This window comes from Microchirus variegatus (genome assembly GCF_963457635.1).
Source record: "Microchirus variegatus genome assembly, chromosome: 11".
NCBI classification, from domain to species: Eukaryota; Metazoa; Chordata; class Actinopteri; order Pleuronectiformes; family Soleidae; genus Microchirus; species Microchirus variegatus.
In genome coordinates, this window is record NC_139812.1 from 27,106,728 (window position 1) to 27,132,883 (window position 26,156).

Genomic DNA, 26,156 nt, shown 5'->3' on the forward strand with positions numbered 1-26,156 from the left:
GTCTTCACTTCACAATTTACAAAAAGGTTTGCTGCCACCCTGTGGTGATTTGTGGTACTACAGCAAGAGGAGCGTGGGCGAATACTGTTGAGTCAAAGTGAAGGTTATATTTAAATTGCTAAATTAGAGTTTATTTTATTGTTATTATCATTATAATTAACATTTTCATACATTATTTAACATACTTCCTGTTACATTTACACATATTTATGTTTATTTTTTAATTTTTTTTAATTTTACATATTTTGAGTGTATTTTATTGCTTTTATGATCCACAGTGTTTGTTTATTTTTAAGTGCTTCATAAAAATAAAGGTTTTGAAGGACTTTCTCCTTCATCATCATCATCAAATATCACCTTGAGGCTAAAGTGTGTGAGTGCGGGAACATGAGCATGGACAGCAGAGGGCGCTGCAGGACAAAGATAAAGATAGAGATAAAGAGGAGGAGGAGGAGGAGGAGGAGGAGGAAGAAGAGTCGTGCACACACCTCATCATCCCGGTTCACCTGCAGCCTCCTCCTCCTCTTCCTCTTCCTCCTCCTCCTCCTCAGTGTTGGTGCGCAGGAGCCGGCATGAAGGAGCAGAGGAGCCGCCGCTCAGAGGCTGAGCTGGAGGAAGAGAAGAAGCTTCATCATCATCATCATCATCATCATGATGTTTCCACACTGACAGCGAGGATCGAACATCACAGCTGCAGCATGGGCGTGGGAGAGGAAGGCGGCGTTATTCTACAGACATAAGCGGGGTGGAGGAGCAGGAGGAGGAGGAGGAGGAGGAGGAAGGTGTGAGGAGGGAAACCCGAGTGCTTCTGAGGTTCGGTTTGGTGTCTCGTCTCCGACAGAAGGAGGAGGAGGAGGAGGAGGAGGAATTTTAAAAAAGTAAACTGTTTTTGTGAAAGGAGTTTTGAAGGATGGAGAAAGGTCAGCATCGGCATCAGCATCATCCGATGTCCAGGAGCGCAGAGAGCGCGCAGAAGCAGCAGCAGCAGGTAAAGAAGGAGGTGGTGGAGGAGCAGCAGCAGGAGGTGGAGGAGGACGTCTCCAAAATCCGCGACGAGGAGCTGCTGCTGAAGTGGAGCAAAGAGGAGGTGGTGCGGAGGCTGCGGAGGTCCGAGGGGGAGAAGAGGAGCGTCATCGTGGAGCACGGCAATCTGATGCGCGAGGTGAACCGGAGACTCCAGCAGCACCTGAACGAGATCCGGAGTCTGAAGGTGAGACACGGGGTGGGGGGGGGGATGGAGCAGGGGCGCATCACGGCACTTCAGGGGCTCCAGGAACTTTTAAAGGACGGGGCTGTGTTTTTTTATTCACTATATAATTTATACTTAAAGGTGCATTATGTAATAAATCTAAAGAAACTGGCCCATAAAATCCTCCTAATATGTCACAGAGACTCAGGAATAATGTTCATATAACAAACTGAACTCACCAACAACAACAGTACAGACAAAATATTTGTATTAAAAAAAATATTTTGCAGACTGCAAATCATGTTTATGTTTTGAAATCATGTTTCGGTGAGGTCAGGTGGCGCCACCTACCGCCGTAGTTACGTCACAAAACGAAACCTAAAAGCCCTCTGTATTTTGAATTTGAATGAAGTAACCGTTTTTGGCCACATTCTTACATATGGCGCCTTTAAATACAAGGCAGCTCATCGACTGTTAAAGGACTCATTTATTTATTTATCATAATTTTTTATTGATTAAGTTGTGGTAAGCTGTTGCTAGGGGCAGATATGGTTCTAGGGTCTCTAGGGGCCCCTCTTTGAACCCCCCCCCCCCCAGATGTCCATCACACTCTTGACTGGACATCAAACGAGTTGGGGCCCCCTTGAGGTGGTGCCCTGACATTGCGGTGTCATTATTGCCCCTTACGACTCACGGTCTTTAGCAGTTGCCTAGTTAGCCGAACCCCGTTTCAGCTAAAGGACTTTGTAAGACAACGTTAGCGATTAACTTTAAAAATGTTTGAGAGATTCAACGTGGCCTTAAATGAAAGAAGCTCATGAAGGAACTGCGTACACATACTCCGATAAATACAAAAAAATAAGTTGGTTTTAACCAAAACTATGCCTAACTTTAACGTTAGCGTCACCAGTTCCTCAGAAATGAGGTTCTGCCTCATTGGGACCAGGTTTTGATCTCCATGAGGACGACTAAAGGGCCCTGCAGAGGTAACACAGACCGTCTCTGTGTCGTCCATGTTCTCCCTGACGTTTTGCTGCTCTGCTCCAGGACGTGAACCAGAAGCTTCAGCAGGACAACCAGGAGCTGCGGGACCTCTGCTGCTTCCTGGACGACGACCGGCAGAAGGGGAAGCGCGTGCTGCGCGAGTGGCAGCGCCTGGGCCGCTACAGCGCCGGCCTGATGAGGAAGGAGGTGGCCGTCTACCTGCAGAAGCTGAAGGAGCTGGAGCAGCGGCAGGCGGAGATCGTCCAGGAGAACCAGGACTTCAAGGAGCTCTGCCTCCTGCTGGAGGAGGAGCGAGCGGCGGCTGTGGCCGAGGGCGGCGGAGGCGGTGGAGGTACTGGCGGACAGGTCGGCCCCGGCTGCAGGAGCTCCATCGACAGTCAGAGCAGCTTGTCTCAGTTGGGCGGAGGCGTCTCGGTGGCCGGTCTGCTGCGAGACGTCGGCGACGGTAGCAGCACGTCGAGCGCGGGCAGCACGAGCAGCCCGGACAACCCTCACCACAGACCCGTGTCCTCGGAGCACGCCAAAAACAGCGTTTGCGAGGCGACCGGGAGAAGGAACAGCTCCACGTCCGAGTACCACACCTTCCCGCAGTCCTGCCGGCCTCGCGGAGGCTCCCTCACCAACCTGGACCCCCACGGACCGAGGGAGCACGGCAGGTCGCCCGCCAGGCCGCCGCGCGACGCCCACCTCAAATCCTGCAGCGCCGACCTGCTGGCCCACAAACAGCTCATCATGTCGGGACCTCCAGGGTTCACCAAGTCCACCAATTCCAGTCCGGAGCTGAGCCAAAGACACCGGTTCGTTAGCGCAGTGGGGGCGGCGGCGGCGGCTCACGGGAGTCCGGAGACCAAGCAGCCGGGGGCGGGGCCTCCTCCTGAGCTGGCGAGGAAGGGGCGGGTGGTCGTGGGGAGTCCGGAGACCATGCGGCACCACTATCACTGCCACCACAGTCCAGGTCTGGATCACAGTAAGGCGAGGTACGGCGGCGGCGGGTCCATGACCGGCAGAGACGGGGTCCAGAGGCGGCCGGTGGGGGAGGAGCTTTCCCCGCACCACCAGAGTCTGTACAACGGTAGGAACCTTTCATATTTGGACCTCATCATTCATTCGTAATCCATAATTTCACAGGATTAATGTGTTGGATGTTTAAAAATTGTTGTTATTGTTGTATTCACATAAGAGAGACCTGTGTGTGTGTTGTAAAGCAGGGGATTATGGGTAATAGTGCAACTGTACAGGGTTACATTAATACCCCGGAGGCATCCAGGGGCAACACACACACACACACACCTTTGGGAAATGGTAGTGAGTGCAGAGAGGCAAGAGAAGGAAATGGACATTTCCTTGTGTTTGCAGCCTCTTAAGGACTTTTTTTTTCCTGTCCTCATCAGGACCAATAGTCCTCATAATAGAGACCAAAACCTGGTCCTAATGAGGAAGAAGGAAGAAGTCTTTGCTAAGTCTTCCTCTGACACAATAATGTCCACAGTCATTTATTCTGCCGCGACAGCAGAGGACGAGGTGTGTTTGTGTTCGGGACGTACCATTTCTTGCCTTCTGAGCTCAAAGTCACTGTCGCCAACGTTAATTATTTCAAACGCTCGCTCGCTTTCGCCTCTGCCTCTGTACGTGTGTGTGTGTGTGTGTGTGTGTTCCTAAATCAATTCACGTGCAACGAAACACACTCTAACTCACTTTAGTCGTCTTTGAACTTAATTTAAGACAGGATTTGAGACAATGGAAGTGGAGTTTTATTTGCTGACGGCAGCACAACATGGTGCTGAGTGACACAAGTTTTTTATCTGTGTGTGTGGGTGTGTGTGTACATGTCTTTAGCATGCTGTGTGGACCAATTGTCAAGTAAACCTATCTTTGTGAGGACATTTTGACTGTCCACACAACTTGACGATAGTAGAAAGTCCTTTATTAGTCCCACAGTGGGGACATTTATATTGTCACAGCAGCAAAGACAGTAGTGGTCTACAGATGTGTGGTCTACTGAATGTGGTCATCTGACGTCTAGCCAACTGACGTGTGGTCTACTGAAGTGTGGTCTACTGACGTGTGGTCTACTGAAGTGTGGTCTACTGAAGTGTGGTCTACTGACGTGGGGTCTACTGATGTGTGGTCAACTGACATGTAGTCTATTGAAGTGTGGTCTATTGCCGTGTTTTCTACTGAAGTGTGGTCAACTGACGTGTAGTCAACTGACGTGTGGTCTACAGACGTGTAGTCAACTGACGTGTGGTCTACAGATGTGTGGTCAACTGACGTGTAGTCAACTGACGTGTGGTCTATAGACGTGTGGTCAACTGACGTGTAGTCAACTGATGTGTGGTCTACTGACATGTTGTCTACAGATGTGTTGTCTACTGAAGTGTGGTCTACTGATGTGTGGTCTACTGATGTGTGGTCTACTCATGTGTGGTCTACTAATGTGGTCTATGACGTGTAGTCTATGACGTGTAGTCTATGACGTGTAGTCTACAGACGTGTGGTCAACTGACTTGTGGTCAACTGACTTGTGGTCAACTGGCATGTGGTCTACTGCCGTGTTTTCTACTTACGTGTGGTCTACTGATGTGTGGTCTACTGACGTTAGGATAAGGGTTAGGCATTTAGTTGTGATGGTTAAGGTCAAGGTAAGGGAATGCATAATGTCCTCACAATGATGTGTCCTCACAAAGAATACAAAACCAGTGTGTGTGTGTTTGTGAATGTTTAAGGGTCAAATATGAAGAGTCGACTGCAACAGATGGCCTGAATGCATGTCTCTCTCTATGTTTTTATTTATATCTTTGTGAGGTCCAAACAATGATGTCAATGATGCGTGTCCTCACTACGACATGAAAGCAAGTTTGTGTGTGTGTGTGTTTTACATCAGTGCCCTAAGTGCAAGTGAAGACACAGCAGTTTTTGAGGTGGAGTCCAGACGGTCTGAGCTCACATTATTGTGCATCGGCAGAATGTTTTGAGACGGCAAGCACAAAGTACACACACACACACACACACACACACACACACACACACACACACACGTTTGTATAGCATCCATAATGAGGACATTCATAGACATAACACATTACTTAGCACCTTACCTTAACCATCGAGTGCCCAACGCTAACCTTGACCCCAGGGGTGCCAAACTTTCCCAAAATGTCCTCACTGCCTTCGGTATATAAGTTTTTGGTCCACACAAAGATACCTACATAAGAACACACACACACACACACACACACACACACACACACACACACATAAACGTGCAGTGTCAGTCGTCAAGGGAGCACATAATGTATCACATCGCCGGTGCTATTAATAAACTTGAGCCACTTTTTCCTGTGAATACCTGCAGCTTTTATGGCCGTCACTGAAATAAACCTCTACATAAACACAGTTGACCGTTTGAACCTTAAACTACTTAAACTACTTAAACTACTCAAACTACTCAAACTACTAAAACAACTTAAACAAACACGGGCGCTCGCTCGCGGCAATTTGACATTCTCTCATTTGCACGTTAGGTTTTTGGGACATTTTAGCATGAAATGCTTGGACAGCGCTGAGTGGTTTTATTGTGTCATTTTACTCCCATGCTAATATTCTCATGCTAGCAAGTAAGACAAAGTCTCTGTGGTGTAAAATCACAAGTACACGATGTCTTGGTCTTAATGTTCTAAAAGTGCTCAAAGTTTGGCTCTTAAATTTGCTTAAAAATGAGCGGAAAAACGTCAACAAGGAAGATTTAACGGCAACAATTGTTCCCTGTTGTGATAATGAAGGTCATTTAGTTGAATTCCGTCCTTTTCTCAATTCAAGAAAGGTTGATTTTTACGGCTGCAACAGTAAATCAAATCAGATTTTTCACCTTAAATATTAATATTTTCAAATTTCTTACTCCGTATAACAAAAAAACAATCATAAAAACTGAATAATCTTGGTACATCGGAGATTATCGGAAACTTTATTCAGCATTTTCGGACATTTTACGGACTAAAAAAAGAGATTAATTAATCTAGAGAAGTAATCAACCTATTAGTGAATGATAAAATAATCATTATTTGCAGGCCTGGATGATTTACACAAGTTATTTCCAGCCTTTTGGTCATTATTGTTCCTTTATATGTAGATGATACACTCCTTTTCTTATTACGCGTTTTGTGTCAATATTGTGCTGCCTTAAATTGTTCTTCAATTACAGTATAAATCATCTTTCTGATGATAAACATCAGAAGGGAGAGGATGTTTGTCGTTTTATGCTTTACGGACAAAACGTTATTGGAGTTTTACAGCGTTGTTTCAGGGATTTCAGACCTGACAGCGAGGGTCTATTGATCTGGATTGCACAGCAAAGAGAATGAAAAACTGTGGAGGTAAAAAAAAAAACTGTCGAGTGTAACTTGATGACAAATAAATAAATGTCTCAGCACATCAAACACCCACAAGAAATCCATTTTTCCTTAAAAGGAGACAGGAAGGAAAAAGAGACGCTGATGCTGATCCTGACAAAAGTGAAGCAGATTGATTGGATTTCTAAAGATTAAAAAAAATGACTAATTTAAGTTAATCTGAAGCTCCGTCACGTCGTCTAATCCAGACGGTCTGTGTTCCAGACCCTGGAGCGGTGCTTCCTCGCAGCGTGGACCATAAAATTTAACAAGTTACTGCCGTTGTAAGTGGATCACTGAACCGAGCGGAAACTTAATAAAAGTGCTTCACGGCCAATTGGACGGTGGAAAAATGGCAGCACTCAATGGAAGCAGAGCATCTTTAGCAGTTTGATGTATCGCTCACTCACTCTGCCGCACAGCGAGTCACATCAACAACAACACAAACACAAACAAACAGGAAGCCAGAGGTTCTATCAGGTCAGTGTCGTCAAAAATACACACTGCTCATGTACTTTAACAAGTTTGTAAAAACCTGATCAGTTAAATGAAACAGGAAGAAGATAATTCTTATCATACCTGTCCCTGTCTTATATAAGGATGATAAGGAATGTAAATGCTAAAATAATGAAAATGTTCAGGGCGATGCCAACTATTATGATGGTAAATTTCAAGTCATTCCGAGATACTTTTTGTTTTCGAGAAGAAAGTCAGCTCACTGTCAAAGTGCATCAGAGTAAATGAAAAATTTCCTGAATTTCAAAAATTCATTAAAATTATTCCTTAAGAGATTTGCAAATATTTTCAACGGATCCTTATTCAGGGCGATGCCGACTATTATGATGGTAAATTTCAAGTAATTCCGAGATACTTTTTGTTTTCGAGAAGAAAGTCAGCTCACTGTCAAAGTGCATCAGGGAAAATTGATCTTTCCATGAATTTCAAAAATTCATTAAAATTATTCCTTAAGAGATTTGGAAATATTTTCAACAGATCCTTGTTCAGGGCGATGCCGACTATTATGATGGTAAATTTCAAGTCATTCCGAGATACTTTTTTTTTTTCTAGAAGAAAGTCAGTTCACTGTCAAAGTGCATCAGGGCAAATGGATCATTTCAAGAATTTCAAAAATGCATTACGATTATTCCTTAAGAAGTTTGCAAATATTTTAAACATATCCTTGTTCAGGGCGATGCCGACTATTATGATGGTAAATTTCAAGTCATTCCGAGATACTTTTTGTTTTTGAGAAGAAAGTCAGCTCACTGACAAAATGCATCAGGGCAAATGGATCATTTCCTAAAATTCAAAAATTCATCAAAATTATTCCCTAAGAGGTTTGCAAATATTTTCAGCGGATCCTTGTTCAGGGCGATGCCGACTATTATGATTAAATAAATATTTAACACTGAATGAAGCACAGTGTCAAAGAGTGACAGGAAAATAAGGTGCTAATTAAAAGATTTGCATCAACATGTGACACCTTCAATATTGTGAGAAACAATATTTGATTTTATTACTCTAACACAGTTGCTGAAGTCAGTTTTAAAGAAAGTATTTTAATATATTTATGTAGACAGATAAATAAATAGTAAGTGAATATTTTGATTGGACAAATAAATAAAAATATCCATTATACTATGTTATATTCTGCTTTTTCCAACACTCTTTAATTCCCTCATTGATCGTTGAGCAGCAGTGATTAAAGGGGGATTTGCACATTGATCTCAGGAGGTTCAGAGTCTCTGCAGTAACATGATATAAACTCTTCAAACTGTGTCACCTGATCAATAACAGCTGATTCATCGCTCAGAAGACAATGGCGTCTGAAGAGCTCGGGATTAACGCGAAGATCTTCCGCACACAAACTCTACATAACGTCTAAAAAGGTCATGGAATCACGGAAAAATGAGCGGGAAAATGTATTTATTCATCTAAAAATGGTCGTTTTTTTAAACACATTTGAAGAAATCTCACGCCTGCTGTTGATGAAATGTCGATGAATTGTTCTCTGGCACGTCCGTCCTGCTGGTTTAAATTTAATCTGATTAAAAGTCTGTTTGGGGGGAGAACAGAGTGAAAACAAAGCTGTGCACATTTCATCTACGCCCGAGTTAAAATTAAATCTGATTCCATCACTGCGTCACTATTATGGTCTGTTTGGACGCAGGTCCAGCGACTGGTGGAGTGGACGTCTGGCTGGGAATAAAAACAGGAATATTGGACGGCATCTTTTCCTCCTTCACGTGTCACTTTATATTTCATCCTCCCTCCTGTAGACGCCGATTTACTTTGCGTTATTGTGTTATTTCTGTTTTTAATCTCCTGCAGAACGAGCGGCTCGTCCATCTCCACATTTGTAATTTGTCTCGTTGCTGTTCAGGAGAATGAGATTTTGGGGTTTTGTTTCGCCTGGATCTGCTTTTTCCTTCCTAGTCTCCGTCTTCTTTTTATTACCTCAGTATTCCTTGTGTGCTCGGCATATTGTTTTCCTGTTTTTCCCGGTGTATTGATTATCAGGAAGTTATTAGTTTCCTTTGTCTCCTGTTATTATTATTATTATTAAGGTCCGAGCGCAATAGTAGTTTTTCTCCTTTGTATTATTATTTTTCTCGTTTTTGAGGACCTGAACATACCCCGAAACTCACAGATTTTTGCGACCGTATCAATCCTGGTGGGAATTTACGTCTGAAAGTTATTCTGGCAATGTGCGTTGAAAATTGGAAGTGGGAGGGGCTTACGAAAATTACAAAAAAAAGAGCTTTTAATAGGTGATTTAAAAAAACAAAAAATCCACATACATGAACGAAAGTTGGTACACATGTTAATCATGTCAGGACGGTCCAAAAAGTCAATGACGACTTTACCGTGAGTCCTACAGGAGGGCCGCCATTTCGGAGCGATTTTGCACCAATGGTACTCAAACGAACTTGTCCTGCAGCTTTTGTCCGATCACTAAATGTTATCGCTTATTATTTCTGGAGACGTAATTTATCACTTTATTGAATTAAATGTGTCCACACTCGTTCTTTAAGGTGGCGAGATGCTAATATATACGTTAGCATGTTCTGGTTTTGATACCGAGTCCTGTAGCTACAAAATAACTAGTGGTGTCAAACGTTCACGCGTCAACGGCGTTTAGCGACATCAACGTTAAATGCAAGTCGTCATGGAAACGTGTCGTGCGTGAGGTCATGTTTACGCGACTCCCGATTGTTAAAATAAGTCTCTTAAGTATCGCTAAACTTTAAAAACAGAGGCACACATACGCAGTAACACAGGTACGCTGGTTATTTGTTAGCGTTGCTCTTTTCGTTTAATAAACAGATCGCTCCAGTTCGACTGTAGGGGCGCTAACCGGTGCTAAAAGGAGCTAATGCAGCTAACGGAGCTAACTGGTAAACGGTGCCTGAAGATCAATTCCGTCTGTGTGCAAGAGTAAAATCACTTGGTTTTTATTCCATGGATCACTTATTAGATTATTCTTCACGATGCAGTGGAACCAGAACGTTCCAACAGCTGTGAACTGTATCGTCTCGCATTTGTATTTGCGTTTGATGCGAAATCGCAGTCGTTAAGTAAATGAGTTTGTCAGGAACTTACAGCTCGTGTCTTAAGAAGGACTAATAAGAGAAAGAGAGTCGGAGGAGTTGATGTTCACAATCCTCTGTGGAGTCCAGTAACCACGAGCATGCATTTTCTCAAACTGCAGCATAATAAAATACCGTTGTACGTGTACGTCAGCATCTTTGTGCAAAGGCTTTATGTAGAAGTGATCTTTGCTCTGAGGAGCCAGCTCATTCGGGATGATGTATTATATATTTATATATATATTTATATATTAACACATTGTCTCTGTTAAAGCCAGTTTTACACTCTCACAGCAATTAGCTTCACAATGCACTTGAGTTTTTTTGCTATGTATATAAAGCCCAATCCCAGCTAGCCGATGTTAGCTAAAGTTTGTGACCAACTTATTATTGAGAGGTACGTAGCATTAGCTCTGTAGCAGAGTTGCTAATCGTGTTCAGTAGTTAGTAGAAGTCTTGTTAGCATGTGAAATAGCGCCGCTAAACATCATTAGCTTCAGCATTAGCTTCACAGAAGAAATATGAAACTATGTTGGCGCTGTTAAAAAAAATCCATATCATAGCAAGCTGATGTTAGCTAATCACTGCTAAAGTTTGTGACCAACTTAGTATTGAGTGGTACGTAGCATTAGCTGAGTTGCTAATCATGTTCAGTGGTTAGTAGAAGTAGAAAGATATATTTTGTTAGCATGTGAAATAGCACCTTCAAAGCATGTTTTGCGTCTTTGGTAGCGTATGAAACGCAGCTGTTGTCTAGCTAGCATAACGACGACAGGGAGGCGGGCTTAGTCATGCTGTAATTCAGTGGTCCCTTTGCCGAGCAGCCATTTTGTTTCCGATCATGTTAGCGTAGCAGCGTGCAACTAGAAACTACATAATAGGGCTAAATGGAAGCGGCCATTTATTTAATAATTTGCACACTATTAATCAATGACTAATTATCAACTATTTTGATGTAGTTTCCTTCCTCCTTATTACAAAAAAAAATATTTTGGTTCAGACATTTCAGATCATCATAAACAATAATCAACATTTTTCAACATTTTCTGGCATTTTCTGGACCAAAAAGTACCCGATTAATCAATCAACAAATCAAGTCAATACAGTATTCTTTATAAAAAAAAAAAATATCAAAAGATATATAAAATAAATTCCCAGAAAGAGAGTGAATATGTATATTTTCCATTCATTTACAACATATGTTATTGTTATATTATATTTTACCTAAATGGCCATCAAAGGACTGTATTATCCAGTTTGAGGACATGCAGATTTCTGCTCCCTGGTGATTATTAGCTTTTATATTTTGCATGTACAATGTGTTTGGTCATGTCCTGTGGATCATGGAATAATGTAGATTTCCCAGGAGGAAGTGTATTTGATAACAAGCAGAAAGGAGAAAGAACGGACACTTTATTTTTACAGCACTGCCATTTTAAACGCAGAGTGCATACGTAACTTCCTCAATTAAATTTATGTTTAAATTTAAGTCTTAAGTCATGTTTTGTCAGTATGACAAGGCAACAAATTCAGTTGTACACACAAGAGCCTGGATGAATAAACGCAAGTGTAATAATGATAATAACAACACACACACACACACACACACACTGTCTCTCGATCTTTGAGGTCAGTAAAGGACTGGGTTGTTTCAGCTGAAGCTGACAGCTTGAGTGAACAAGTGCAAGTACAGTGTGTGTGTGTGTGTGTGTGTGTGGGGGTGTGTGTGTGTGTGTGTGTGTGTGATCAGAGGTCCTGTGTTAAAGGACAGACCTGCTAACTAGGCCAACAGCTGCTTCCCTGGCAATTCATCTCCGCTCCGCTTTGAAGCTGTTGTTTGTTGCGACGCGGGAACATTTTGCATATTCATGCGACCGCTCGTTGTTCTAGAACACTGACCACTGATCGCACGCATGTGCACACACACACACACACACGCACGCGCTAAACGCATGTCCGCACGAAAACACACCAACACGTGCTTAAAACATCCCGTTGTGTCGTCGTAACAAAACACGTGTTTGGCGTATTAATGTTCAGTCCAGTTCAAATAGTGTGTGTGTGTGTGTGTGTGTGTGTGTGTGTGTGTGTGTGTGTGTGTGTGTGTGTGTGTGTGTGTGTGTGCAGGGGTTCTGTGGTTGTGTAACGCAAAATAGACTTCATTTAAATTCAGACAAGATGCCGTTTTGTCCCTCAAACACCTATTGTGTGTGTGTGTGTGTGTTTTCTCTTTGATGGTAGAGACAAGAACCAGTTTTCTTCTTCAAAGACAACAACAACAAGAGGAATTAGTCGATAAAATTGCACGTAATTTAAGAAACTAGATTTTCAAATGAGTGTTGTTGATTTTTAGACTGAGGGAACTTTTCTTTTTGAATTTACAGCTTTTTTGCGAGTCTCTTTTGTTATTGTTGTACAGTTCTGTGTCAAGGGGAGAGTTGTAATTTGTTTTTTTCAGAAATAAACGGAGGTGATGTTGAGATTTAACGTTCATTTTTAATACACTGAGCACGGTTTTATTGATAACTGCAGGCAGCAGTATTTTTGTTTTCCGTTAAATCGTCAATCGGATGATTTTTGAGAAATGTTGTGTTTCGCCTGAAATAGCTAGCTAATACGCTAATAGGATTTACCGTTGCGTACTTGATGAAGATGGCGTCACAGTAAGACAACTTTGTGTAAATTACTGTCGTCGTAAACAGCCTTCTCTAGAATCTGTGTGTACACTTGGAAAGTTCTGGACACTGTAGTAACCCTCTCCTACGAGCTACGAGATGCATTCAAGGAACGCTCATCACCTCTACCAATCAAAGGCCCTTCTGCTGCTGCCACCTTGTGGTAGTAAGTGCACTAGTTATTAGATAATCATCAGCATAGCGGAACTAGTGCTCTTACTGACTTGGTAGAGGTGATGAGAGTTCCTTGAATGCATCTCGTAGCTCGTAGGAGCGGGTTCCTACAGACAAACCAAAGTGTTGTACACTCTTAGAAATAAGGGTTCCAAAAGGGTTCCTTCTACAAGGGCTGAGGTTCTACCTGGGACCATTTGCTTCTGAAAAACCCTTTTCCCGAAGAAAGGGTTTTTCAAGGGTTCTTGGTAACACTAATGGTTCCGGTAAGAGCCATTTTGATCCAGAGAACCCTTTAAAACCCCTTTCCTGAATAAAGGGTTTTAAAAAGGTTCTACCTGGAACCAAAAATGGTTCTCCTATGAGGACAAGCCGAAGAACCTGACTTAGCACTTATATTTTTGAGTGTAGCTATTTGAGGCGAAATCACAAAACACAAAATTTCTCGAAAATCATCCGATGGACGAGATTGTGATATCTATCGTTATTATACACAAAATAGACCTAAAATGTCTGTAACTCTGAATTTTTCCCTTTAACGGATTTAGAGTTTCCTACCAAACAAAGTCATAGCTGCTCGGACATGACATTTTACATCCCACGTTTGATACAATGAAATCAAATTCCAAATACAAAGTGACAGCCCAAGAAGTGAAGGCGAAAGTGGGGCGAATGACTCTATAAACAAACTTTCATTTGAGGATAAATGGAAGTGCGTGCATGTACGCGCTTGGTGGAAAATACTCAGCGATTCTCTGCGGACGCTGGATGTGGAAAGTACCCAGCGTTCTCTCTGGTCCACACACACTCTATTCTCCTCTCTCCTGACACACTCTGTCCTTCATCTGTCCATCACGGCTCGCTCTGACAAACACACTCCGAGGTTCACTGAGGCAAAAAACACACACAGCGTCCAGCTGCGATTCAGGCCCAGAGGCTTCGTCCTCACCTCCCTCTGACAGCAGCCTGTGTGCCGCTGAGACACAAGCTGAGGTAAAAACAGCTCAGAGTGAGTACACCAGGAAGTACAGCCAGAGAGGGTGGAGGACAGGTCAGTGCAGGGAACTGTCAATATTTTCAATGCAGTTGTTTGCACTGGTGCACACTCCATACTCCACATGAGGGGTCACGGGGTCGTTCCCAGCTGACATAGGGTGAAAGACGGGGTCCAAACGACCATCCACACCTACAGTAGGATCAGAGTGTCCAGTTGACCTCGACGTGCTTTCTACTGTAAGGCAACATCTCGCTTATTTTTCACTTTACTTAAAAAAGGGGGTACTATTGTGTACCAGCTCTGAATTTAAGTTTTACATTGATCTAAAGCAGTGGTGTCAAACTCAAATGACCTGGGGGCCAATGATCATCGAGTGGTCAATAGGGACTGGAATAGAGTTAAAAAAAAAAAAAATTAAAAAAAAAAATTAGGATATTCTACAGAATTTCAAAGTAAAAGTGATCTTTTTGATATGGAAAGATATATATTTCACAAAAATGGTGCAAAATAAATATTTTACTGTGAAAAAATTAATAAAAAAGTGAATAATAAGATAATTAGTCAATTTATCAATTTAATACATTTAAGAATGTGGTAATTAAATGTCTTATTAGTATTATGATTTAAAAAAAAAAAAAATGTGTTGGCAAATACAAAGTATTTAGTATTATATTTTGTCTATATTCACACTGTCCATGTTTTCATAATAACATGATATTGAGTGGTGGGCAACGGCAGCAGCAACTGATTCCCTGCCACTGCTCCCTCATTTCCACCATATATATATGTGTGTATATATATACACACACATATATATATATATATATATATATATATATATATATATATATATATATATATATATACATCCATATATATATCAGAATCAGAATCAGAATCAGAATACTTTATTAATCCCCGTGGGGAAATTGTTTTTGTTCCAGATGCTCTGTGCAAAGTAAGAAGAAGAAATACAGCATGCGGAAACAAGAGCTAGATATACAGATGTAAATAAAATAAATAAAATATGTAAATAAAATAAAATAAAATAAAATAAAATAAAATAAAATAAGATAAAATAAGATAAAATAAGACAGTGAAAATAGACAGTAAGCTAAATGAAATAAAATAAACAATACAATAAACAATGTAGACAATCTGGAAATATATACAATATACAGAGAATGTATGTATAAACAAATGAAAGAAGTTAGATGAGATGAGAATATATATATATATATATATATATATATTTTATCCGCTTTAATCTGTGTGAAACAGCAGCAATTAATTGTTGATGCCAATATTTCCAACTGTCACAGCTGCATTTGGCAACAATGACAACTGAATGTTGGCAGGCGTCCGACCAATGAGCTGCTGCTGCTGTCCTGCTCTGTGTGTGTGTGTGTGTGTGTTTGTGAATGTAGCGTAGCGTACGTAGCGAGCGCTGTCAGTGATGAATATTTCTCTTTATTTCTATTGATGTTTCTGCAGCTCTGATATCTGCTGGCTGCTGCACCAGTGCCTGTAGAAGTGTCAAACTTTGGGATAGGTAAGATTGTCTCGCACACACACACGCACACACACACACACGAAACAACACTAATCATAAAACCTAAATAAAATCATATTTGAAACAAGAAACATCCATTTGAAGCCGGGCAAAATGTTCAAATTTACATTTTAAAAGCTTGAAACCGTTAAAAGTTACATCCTTACACCAACAGTACAGCACTCGACTGACTATTTGTTATGTTTTGTCATTATACATTAAAATCCCAGCTGAATTTTACCCAGTTTAGGAGCCTTAAGAACTTGACACACTCTCTATGCAGATGATGTGACGATGATGTCGCTTCATCTGACCATAATGCTTTCGGAGAAGAAGGAAACCTATAGCTAACCTTTAACAAACATTCACCTGTGGTTTCTATATTTCTTTACACACCAGTGACACGTGAGCGCCCACTGGTGGAACATCAGAAATATTGTTCTACTTTATATATATACACCAAGGTATGTGATCGGACTAGAGGAATTTGAGCGATGTACGTAGGAAATGGAAAAAAGTATTATAATATATTAAATAATAATAGGACATAGTCACATTATCTCAAACACTGCATAGGAACTGCATGGAAGCAAATACTTCAATTTGAACAAGGTATAGAGATTATGTTCACGTGCCGCGACACCGGAGTCCAGGCACCGTTTAGCAGTTAGCCCCATTAGCTGTGTTAGCTCCTTTAGCACCGTTAGCGCGCCTACAGTCAAACTGAAGCGGCGCTACAAATAACCAGCGTACCTGTGTGCTGCGTATGTGTGCCTCTGTTTTTAAAGTTTAGCGTTACTTTAGAGACTCATTTTAACAATCGGGAGTCACACAAACATGACGTCACGCGAGCGTCTTTTTCCGGTCAGTCACCATGGAAACGGCGTAATGCGTTAACGTGTTAACATGCCCACCACTAGTATAAAGCTAGTAATTCCAAAAACAAACAGTAAATTAACATTACTTTATTAATATTTGTCTCACCAGAATGATAAAACCTATTGTATTTTACTTAAAAATTGTCCCTAAGGTGTCCGAATTGGGTTGATATTGGATGATAAAGTTGTGCTGCTGAGCACACACTTGCACTAATGCACCATTTCCCTCATGTCTTTCAGCTTTGACGCTTCCTGACCCTGAGATGCCTCCTCAGATGATGCTGCGATGACTCACACACACTCACACACACACACCCAAGAGAGTGACGTTGAGTTCTCGTTGAGTTATTGAACAATGTGGACACAGTGGATCGATGCATAACTAGATGGACGTAATGACATGAAAAATTAGAAATGAGGCGTGAAGACAAAAGTGGCAAAACACTGGAAACACTTGAACACACACACACTCTTTCTCTCTCTCTCTCTCTTTGCCCTGTCTGCTGCTGCTGCTGCTGCTGCTGCTGCTGCTATGCATTAACCACCACACTGAATGTGACTGTACAGATGAGCAGAGGCGTCGTTGCGTCTGCACTGCTAAAAAAGAAAAGATGGATTTTTGTATCGCCAGCAGAATTGTCCTACCTCCTTTTGGAAAGACAGGAGAGAGCTTCTGGATGAAGAGTATGTGAAATATATGAAGTCTGAACACTGGAATTTAACATTTCACCCTCATTTTCTACACACTCACAGCGACAGTGATTATGGTAAACGTTGCACAGTATGATTTAGGTAATTCTACTTTGACAAAAGACCTGGAACTGAAACACAAGAGGATTTAGAGGTAATTTTAACTATGGACTCAGTTATTTCAAGGATAAAGGTGTGTACTACATACTCTGCAAGAACAGAGAATGTGTTATTTTTTCTCGAGGTGGAACCAGAACAAGAATTGAGTTAGTTCTAGTCAGGACATTTCATTCTTCACGAGAAACTCAAGAGGAGAAAACCTGGGAAGTTTCTGCTTTTTCCACTTTTAGCAAATCTAACATTTAGCAAAAATAATGTTTGACAAAGCTAATGTTTATCAAAACTACCGTTTGGCAAACACACGTTAGCTATGTAAACATTTGGCAAAATCAAAGTTATGTCTGACCAGAACCTTTCTAATGTCTAAGCTAATGTATCGCAAAGCTAACATTTGGCAAAAAATAATGCTCAGTAAGGCTAGTGTTTGCCGCGGTAGTGTTTTGCTAAGCAACATTAGTTAAAATAATGTTTGACAAGGCTAAAGTTTAGCAAAACTACCGTTTAGCTTAGCTAAGTTAATACTTGGCAAAACTAATGTTGGGAAGGCTAGTTTGGTAAAAACAAACGTTTAGCAAAGCTAATATTTGGCAAAGTTAATATTTGGCAAAAAATAACGTTTAGCAAGGCTAATGTTTGGTCGAGGTAATGTTTAGCTAAGCAAACATTGAGCAAAAATTATATTTGACAAAGCTAATGTTTAGCAACACTGCCGTTTGGCAAACAAACATTAGCTATGTTAACATTTGGCAAAATCAAAGTTGTGTCTGACAAGGACCTTTCATATTTCACGAGATACTCCAGTGCAAAGCTAATGTTTGGCGAAGTTAATTGCGAAGCTAACATTTGGCAAAAATAATGTTTAGTAAGGCTAATGTTTGGCTGCAGTAGTGTTTAGCTAAGCAAACATTTGGCTAAAATAATGTTTGACAAAGCTGAAGTTTAGCAAAACTACCGTTTAGCTTAGGTAAGTTAATACTTGGCAAAGCTAAAGTTGAGCAAAATTGTTGTTTCGCTTGGCTAAGTTAATACTTGACAAAGCTAATGTTGGCAAGGCTAGTTTGGTAGAAACAAATGTTTAGCAAAGCTAATATTTGGCTAAGCTACCATTTGGCAAAGCTAATATTTGGCTAAGCTAATATTTGGCAGAAATAATGTTTAGTGAGGCTAATGTTTGGTCAAGGTAATGTTTAGCTAAGTTAACATTTCACAGAAAATAATGTTTTGGAAAGGTCATTTTGAGCAAAGCTAACATTTGAAGAAGAACAACGTTAGTTCTGGCCAAATTCTGAACAAATATCTCTGTTCTTGTGGAGTATTTACAGGCCTTGGAACTGATTTATTACGGCCTGTAACAAAATTTACTAAAGAGAAAGAAACTAAATCAGCTCAAATCTGTAGTTAAAAGGTCGAGTGTATCGGACAAATATCAGTATGAATAAAAAGAATACCCATGTCAGTATCCAGCTGCTTATTGTTCCAGATTCCCAGGTGTAATGCAGGAATAATGCCTCCAACAAACAGTGTTGTATCTAAGTGGAATTATCCTTCAAAAGAACTCTTCTCTATTATTTCAGTAAGTACAGCTTTCTGTGTTGTTGCAAAAATATATGAAAATAGGACGGAGCAGTTACCAGCAGAGTCGACATGAACTTCACGTCTGAACGACTTCCACTTTTCATGTTCCACGTTGTGCAGCCGCCGTGTGGAATTTTGTTCCTTTGTCGTCATTTGAAACCGTTACAGACGGCAAATTTATTTATAAACGGAAGAAGTTTGGATGATTTTTCTGCTCCTCGTGAAGCTTTTGTGTCGAGATTCCTTCCTATACCGACAGTGTTTGGTCATAAAACGCCTGTGTGTGTGTATGTGTCGCTAGGCTAATTCATTCATTTTCCACACCTCCAGGTATCTAGTGATGTAATGTCTTTATCCCCGATGACAGTGAGCTTTTCCGAGGTTTTAACAAATACACATTTAATCGTTTAACAGTAAAATCGTGTGGATCCAAAGAACAAAAACACTCAATGATTCATGGATTTTCAATTTTTAAATATCTTTTGGAAGCCAAGTCACGTCTGACAGTGTTTTAAAAGCAGACGCCCAATGATGAGCGATTATAAATCAACGTTAGCTTTTAAAGCTCGGCAGACACACGGGACGTGCTCTGTGTTCAGATATTTAAATTTAAATTTAGAGGACAGATCATTTTTGTTGTTCACTTTAAGAGAAAAGTACTTGTTTGATTCATTTATTATTGTTGAGCTTAAAAAACGTAACCACAGATTTTTCATTTCATGTTTAAGATATTATAGAAATGGACAAACTGTGCTACTCCTGACATTTATCTTATGCTTATTTCTAACTTAACTAGCATTTTCTGATTCCAAAATAGTGAAGAATCTGCAGAGGTGATTGTGTTCAACTGCGATGTTTATTCTCCAGTCTAAACTCCAAGTTTTGGCTCAATTTTGGAAACACAGCAAAATACCCCCCAAAATACTCATATAAACGTGAGGCAGCACAGTGTATTAGACTGAGTATAGCTAATGTGTAGCAACGCTAATGTTCAGCTACCATTTGGCAAACTATTGTTTAGCTCAATTCACATTTGGCAAAGGTAATGTGTAGCTTAGTTAATATTTGACAAAGCTAATGCTTGGCAAAGCCTGTTTGGTTAAAAAGAAGAAGAAGAAGAATGTTTAGCAAAGCTAACATTAAGTAAAAATAATGTTGAGTAAGGCTAATGTTTGGTCAATGTAATGCTTAGCAAATATTTGACAAAGCATATTTTTGAGCAAAGCTACCATTTGGCAAACAAATGGTTAGCAAAGCTAAGGCTAAGGCAAAGGTAATTTTTAAGCTATGCTGACATTTGGAAAACTAATGTTTGGCAAAGCTTAAGTGTAGCTGAGCTGAGCTAATGTTTGGCAAATCCTATGTTTAGCCAAGTTAAAATTTGGCAAAGCTAATGTTTACCTGAGCTAATGTTTGGCAAAGCTTATGATTTGCGAAGTTAAAATTTGGCAAAGGTAATGTTTAGCTAAGCTAGCATTAGGAAAACTAATGTTTGGCAAAGGTCATTTTTAGCAAAGCTAACATTTGGAAAACTAATGTTTGGCAAAGCTTATGTTTCGATAAATTAAAATTTGGCAAAGGTAATGTTTAGCTAAGCTAGCATTTGGAAAACGAATGTTTGGCAAAGCTTATGTTTCGCTATGTTAACACTTGGCAAAGGTAATGTTTAGCTAAGCTAGCATTAGGAAAACTAATGTTTGGCAAAGGTCATTTTTAGCAAAGCTAACATTTGGAAAACTAATGTTTGGCAAAGCTTATGTTTCGATAAAATAAAATTTGGCAAAGGTAATGTTTAGATAAGCTAGAATTTTGAAAACGAATGTTTGGCAAAGTGTATGTTTTGCCAAGTTAAAATTTGGCAAAGGTAATGTTTAGCTGAGCTAATGTTTGGCAAACCTTATGTTTAGCGAAGTTAAAATTTGGCAAATATAATGTTTAGCTAAGCTAGCATTTGGAAAACAAATATTTGGCAAATGCTTATGTTTAACTAAGTTAAAATTTGGCAACAGTAATGTTTAGCTAAGTTAGCATTTGGAAAACTTATTCTTGGCAAAGCTAAAGTTTGACAAAAGTTAACATTTATTATTTTTTAATTGTATTGACAACACAGTTATACTATTTGAACTAAGAAGTAAAACACAGAGATCATTCAGCTCTGCTTGTGTTTTACACAGTGGTTACATAAATGTGCACGTTCTTACATTTCAAGTATTTTGAGCTGACAGAACTAAAGCTGTATTTACTGTGGGCGGCTAAATAAAGACTTCTGAAGAAAAGCGCCCACATAAACTCATCTTTGACAGCATAGAGGTTTGGAATCCAAGGTCAAGATTCAGCGACTTACCGTCTTATTAGAAGCAGAATTTTAGGCTTTAGTTTGAAACAAAAACGGATTGAAAAACGTCCAACGAGCAGAGGATTAATCTGGAGGATTAAAACTCGATACCTGGACGTGCAGAGAATTTTAACCCCTTCCATCTACGACACCATGGCTAAAAACTAATATGCTATATATCCTGAATCTGTACTGTTTTTCTAGATTTGATGACAGAGGAAACAATAAAGGAACAATAATATATATATATAATATATAATCAAAGACCTTTATGTTTTTAAAAGTCAAGAGTAGGATATCCGCTTAGTTTTATAACTACATATCACTATTTACAGTTATTATTTTTCGGCTTCTTGGTATTATGTAACTAAGTTAGTCTCTCCAGAGATAATGTATGTATATGCTAATAAAAGTGTCTTTATGTATAAACGACTTGAATTTCACTGGTCGTCGTGTCTTTCCTTGTGTTTTTTATTGGACACTGAGTCACAACCTGGGGCTTAAGACACAATAAATCTGAGTAAATAAAGCAAACGCACAACACAGACGTGTAAACATACAACGCAGCGTATTCCCTCTATCACATGTGCAGTCACGGTCATCCATGCTGCAAACACACACACAATCAATGGGTAGCAATAAAACAAACACATTAGAATTAAGTAAAAGTGATTTTTGGGTTTGTTTTTAATTAACTTTTTGTGTTTTAATCATGTTTTCCTGCACTAAATCTATAATAATATTATTCTCTAATATATTTTTGTCATTTATTTTGATTTATTTTATTGTATAACATAATAATAGAATAAAAATAAATAAATATTTCAGGTTTTTTTTTTTGTCTAATTCGACTGCCTACCAGCCTCAGACATGGAAAAACAGATTTTAACCACTTAATAATAACATATTCTAATAAAAATGATGCCTTTTTAAGTGTAAAATCACCTTTTCTGACCTGAAACTAAAGTCTTTTCCCCACTTTGTAAACCGCTCACTCTCCCTGCACCAAACCCCATAGAGAAAATCACAGATTTTACGTCACAGCACACAGGAGCTGTGGATCCGCTGCTGCCTCCGTCAGTGAACTCAAATGTGCTATTTCATAAGTTCAGTGTATGAATTGATGCGTTCAGATTCACCACAGTGACACAAAGTGACCACACGAGGCAGCAGTGGACCAGCAGCTCCTGCGTCCCCCATTGGCTAAAAACTACTATTTTCTCTATGGAGTTTGGTGCAAGGAAAGTTACAAACATCAAGTTTCTTTTCGTAAACAGGAAACAAAACTAAACATATTCATAATAACAAGTGAGTTAGCCGTTAGCATGAGTAATGCACACGGTGCTGGATCATCAATAACATCACACACACACTGTTGTGTATGAGTACAGTAAGCAGATCGGTCATTATTCATTCATTCATCCAGTTACAGGAGTGGTTTACTGTATGATAATTCCCCTGTATGTGTGTGTGTGTGTGTGTGCTCCTTCTGTACAGTGAATGGATTAAATGGCTGCCAGAGAAATGGCGCGCTGTTATTTATGAACAGCGATGGCTAAGAATTAAACATAATATTTGTAGATGAGCAGCCAAGGCATTACTCACACACACATACAGTAGCTTTAGTGAAGTAAAATTGAAAAATGATTTTAAGCCACTTATCAAAAAGCATATGTATATAATATCTTTGCTGTTTTATGACAGCATTTAATAGTCTTTTCTGACTAAAACCGAGGAGGAAATGCTGTATAAATGAGGGTAGAATGTCTCTTTTGCAGTAAAATAGTTAATACTCAATCGCATAAAATAAATGGGAATTTAAAAAATAACAATAGTTTGTGAACGCGCCAGCGTAGAAGTCAAGAAGGTAGCAGCTAATTCAGCCTATACTGTTTAAGTCATTAGTCATATTTAGTGGTGGGCACGCTAATGCGTTAGTGGCGTCAACGTCGACGCATGACGCACGTTAATGCATGACACGTTTCCATGACGACTGACCGGAAAAATATGCGCGTGACGCCATTTAACTGTTAGCTCCTTTAGCAGTTAGCCGCTACAGTCGAACTGGAGCGGCGCTACAAATAACCAGCGTACCTGTGTACTGCGTATGTGTGCCTCCGCTTTTAAAGATTAGCGTACTTTAGAGACTGATTTTAACAAATCGGGAGTCACATAAACATGACGTTACGCGGGCCTTTTTCCGGTCAGTCGTCATGGAAACGCGTCATGCGTTAACGTTGACGCCGTTAAAGCATGACGTCTTTCCATGACAACTGACTGGGAAAAAGACGCGCGTGATGTCATGTTTACGTGCCGTGGCAGTGGAGTCCAGGCACCGTTTACCAGTTAGCTCTGTTAGCTGCGTTAGCTCCTTTAGCTGTTAGCCGTTAGCGCTCCTACAGTGGAACTGGAGCGGTCTGTTTATTAAAGGAAAAGAGCAGCGCTAACAAAAAACAGCGTACCTGTGTACTGCTTATTTAGTGCCTCTGTTTTTAAAGGTTAGCGTTACTTTAGAGACTCATTTTAACAAATCAAAACGCGTCATTCGTGAAAGTAAAACCGTTAAAACGCGCGTTCGTGTACAAGAACAGTTTCTATCCATGTGTCGATGTCTTGATTTCCAGACAAACACCTCTACCAAAACATTAGAGGAGCCATTTTGTCTTGGTCCAGTTCCTCTGACAGCTTTTCTAATCAGATCAAACAGGCCGATGGGCAAAGGGTCAAACTACATTAGACGAGGTTTTCGGTCTCAAATCAGCTTCAGTTTGTTGCCGTTCTCTTCTTCTCTGAGTAAGAAGGAGCTTTGGAGGTGGATTATTGTTGCCGAGGGAAAGGTTACGTAGCGCGGGATACAAAAAGAAGGTCATCCGTCTTCATTACGCTCCTCTCAGAATCCTCCTGCACTCGCTCTGACTTTAAATGTTCCAGATAAATGTTACAGACAAGCAGCAGCAGAATTAAAGGGTGCTACCACACAACGCCAGGACGGGGGGGGTTTCCCCTCACGCGACGATCGATCACTCGCGCGGCGTGAATGCGTTTTAATGCTAACGTACACACGCCGAGCGTCACTCGGAGACGGGTGAGCTAACGTCGTCCGTTCTTCTGCCACTGTTGGCAAAACAAACGCGAGCGTTGTTCATTTGCATCGGACACGTGGTGGAAATGAGGATCCCGTGGTGATGGATGACTCCAGTCTCACTGCATTTAAGCTTAAAAAAACCCCCACATTCCCAGTTTCTCCATCCCCAGTTATTCCCAATCCATCTCCAGTTTAATAGACTGTGTGTTTCCAGAGCGAATAGTCTCAGGTGATGCATCTGTGAGGAAAACAAACACATTCTACATTACAGCGAACGAAAAACGACGGGTTTCCAGTTTCCTAATGAAAAAAAATATAGTCAGGCAAAAAAAAAAAAAAATTCACACACAAAAAAAATCCAGCCTAAATAAAAAAAAAAAAACGGCACAAAAAAAAAAAAACAGGCAAAAAAATAATAATTTTTTTTTGCCCGACATTTTTTTTTCTTGTGCCGGATGTTTTTATTTTATTTAGGCTGGATTTTTTTTTTGTGTGGATTTTTTTTTTTTTTTGCCTGACTATATTTTTTTTTTGTGCCGGATTTTTTTTTTTTTTGCCTGACTATATTTTTTTTTTGTGCCGGATTTTTTTTTTTTTTGCCTGACTTTCTTTTTTTTTGCCAGAATTTTTTTTGTGACGGGTTGTTTTTTTTTCGGCTGTTTTATTTTTTTTTTTTGGTTGGCCCTAATACTCCTTCGTACAGATAAGACTACACACTTGGAGTTTAATCCAACGATTTAATCCTAAAAAAGGAAAGTACAGGAGTAGAGAGAGTTCAAAAAAACGTTAGGGTTACATAGGGGTGTTAGGAGATTTTAGAGAAATTAGTTTTTTGACGGTCAAAAAAATGGTTTTAAAATATAGATAATTATAATCATAGAATATATATATATATATATATATATATATATATATATGTATATAAACTGTGACAGGGAAGTAATTTGAACTTAAAAGGTGCATTATGTAATAAATCTAAATCCTCCTAATATGTCACAGAGACTCAGGAATAATGTTCATATAACAAACTGAACTCACCAACAACAACAGTACAGACAAAATATTTGCATTAAAAAACATATTTTGCAGACTGCAAATCATGTTTATGTTTTGAAATCATGTTTCGGCGTCAGGTGGAGCCACCTACCGCTGTCTACCAATCATTGCAGTCAGTAGAGTCTCAGCTGCCGAGCAACCACGGGTTGCCAGTTACGTCAGAAAACGAACCCTAAAAGACCTCGGTATTTTGAATTTGAACGTAGTAACCGTTTTTGGCCACATTCTTACATATGGCGCCTATAAAAATGTAGTCAAATGTGGATGTCGACGACCATAAAAGTCACCAAATCTGCTGCAAACCCCGGCTGCACCAAACCCCATAGGGAAAATCAACAATTTTACGTCACAGCACACAGGGGTCATCACTGATCACAAAATCACTTTTTCTCAATGGAGTTTGGTGTGGAGCGACGCAAACAGTCAGTTTTCTGTTAGAAAGGCTGACAAATGGTGAGAAAAGGGTGGAAATCATGCATCGATTACTTCTGATTGTCATATATATATATATATATATATACACAGGAAATTCAACCCTGCCACAAAAGCCAGCTGTTAGCCTGTGTTGGAGCGTGTTAGCAGGAAATGGATTTACATTTGTCCCCTTAATGGGAAATCCAGTCGTGTTTTTCTGAACTCGACAGCATTTTCTGTCCGTTTAAATTGAGCAGTCGCACCACGACATCGTTTACGGCGACTCGCTGTAGCGGCAACTGTTCCATCGACGAGCGTATTACGGCGTTTATACCTCAGTGAAGCTGAACCGTAGCGAGCGCTGCTTGTATTGTCAGATTTGTTTGTGCTGACCACGGGCTAACGTACAACAACCTGGCAACACAAACACTTA

The 26,156-nt window shown here is 40.1% G+C and overlaps 1 protein-coding gene across 1 annotated transcript in view; it reads left to right on the top strand.

Annotated features, from left to right (window-relative positions):
- Positions 1–910: 910 nt before the first annotated feature.
- LOC310933903 (uncharacterized protein) overlaps positions 911–26,156 on the top strand; it is a gene marked incomplete at both ends in the record, with an annotated part of 56,606 nt that continues 31,360 nt past the window's right edge. Inside the window, 3 exons of the mRNA XM_083897473.1 lie at positions 911–1,210; positions 2,237–3,266; positions 15,513–15,570. Of these exons, the coding sequence (XP_083753599.1) occupies positions 911–1,210; positions 2,237–3,266; positions 15,513–15,570 (1,388 nt within the window). The remainder of the gene's footprint in view (positions 1,211–2,236; positions 3,267–15,512; positions 15,571–26,156) is intronic.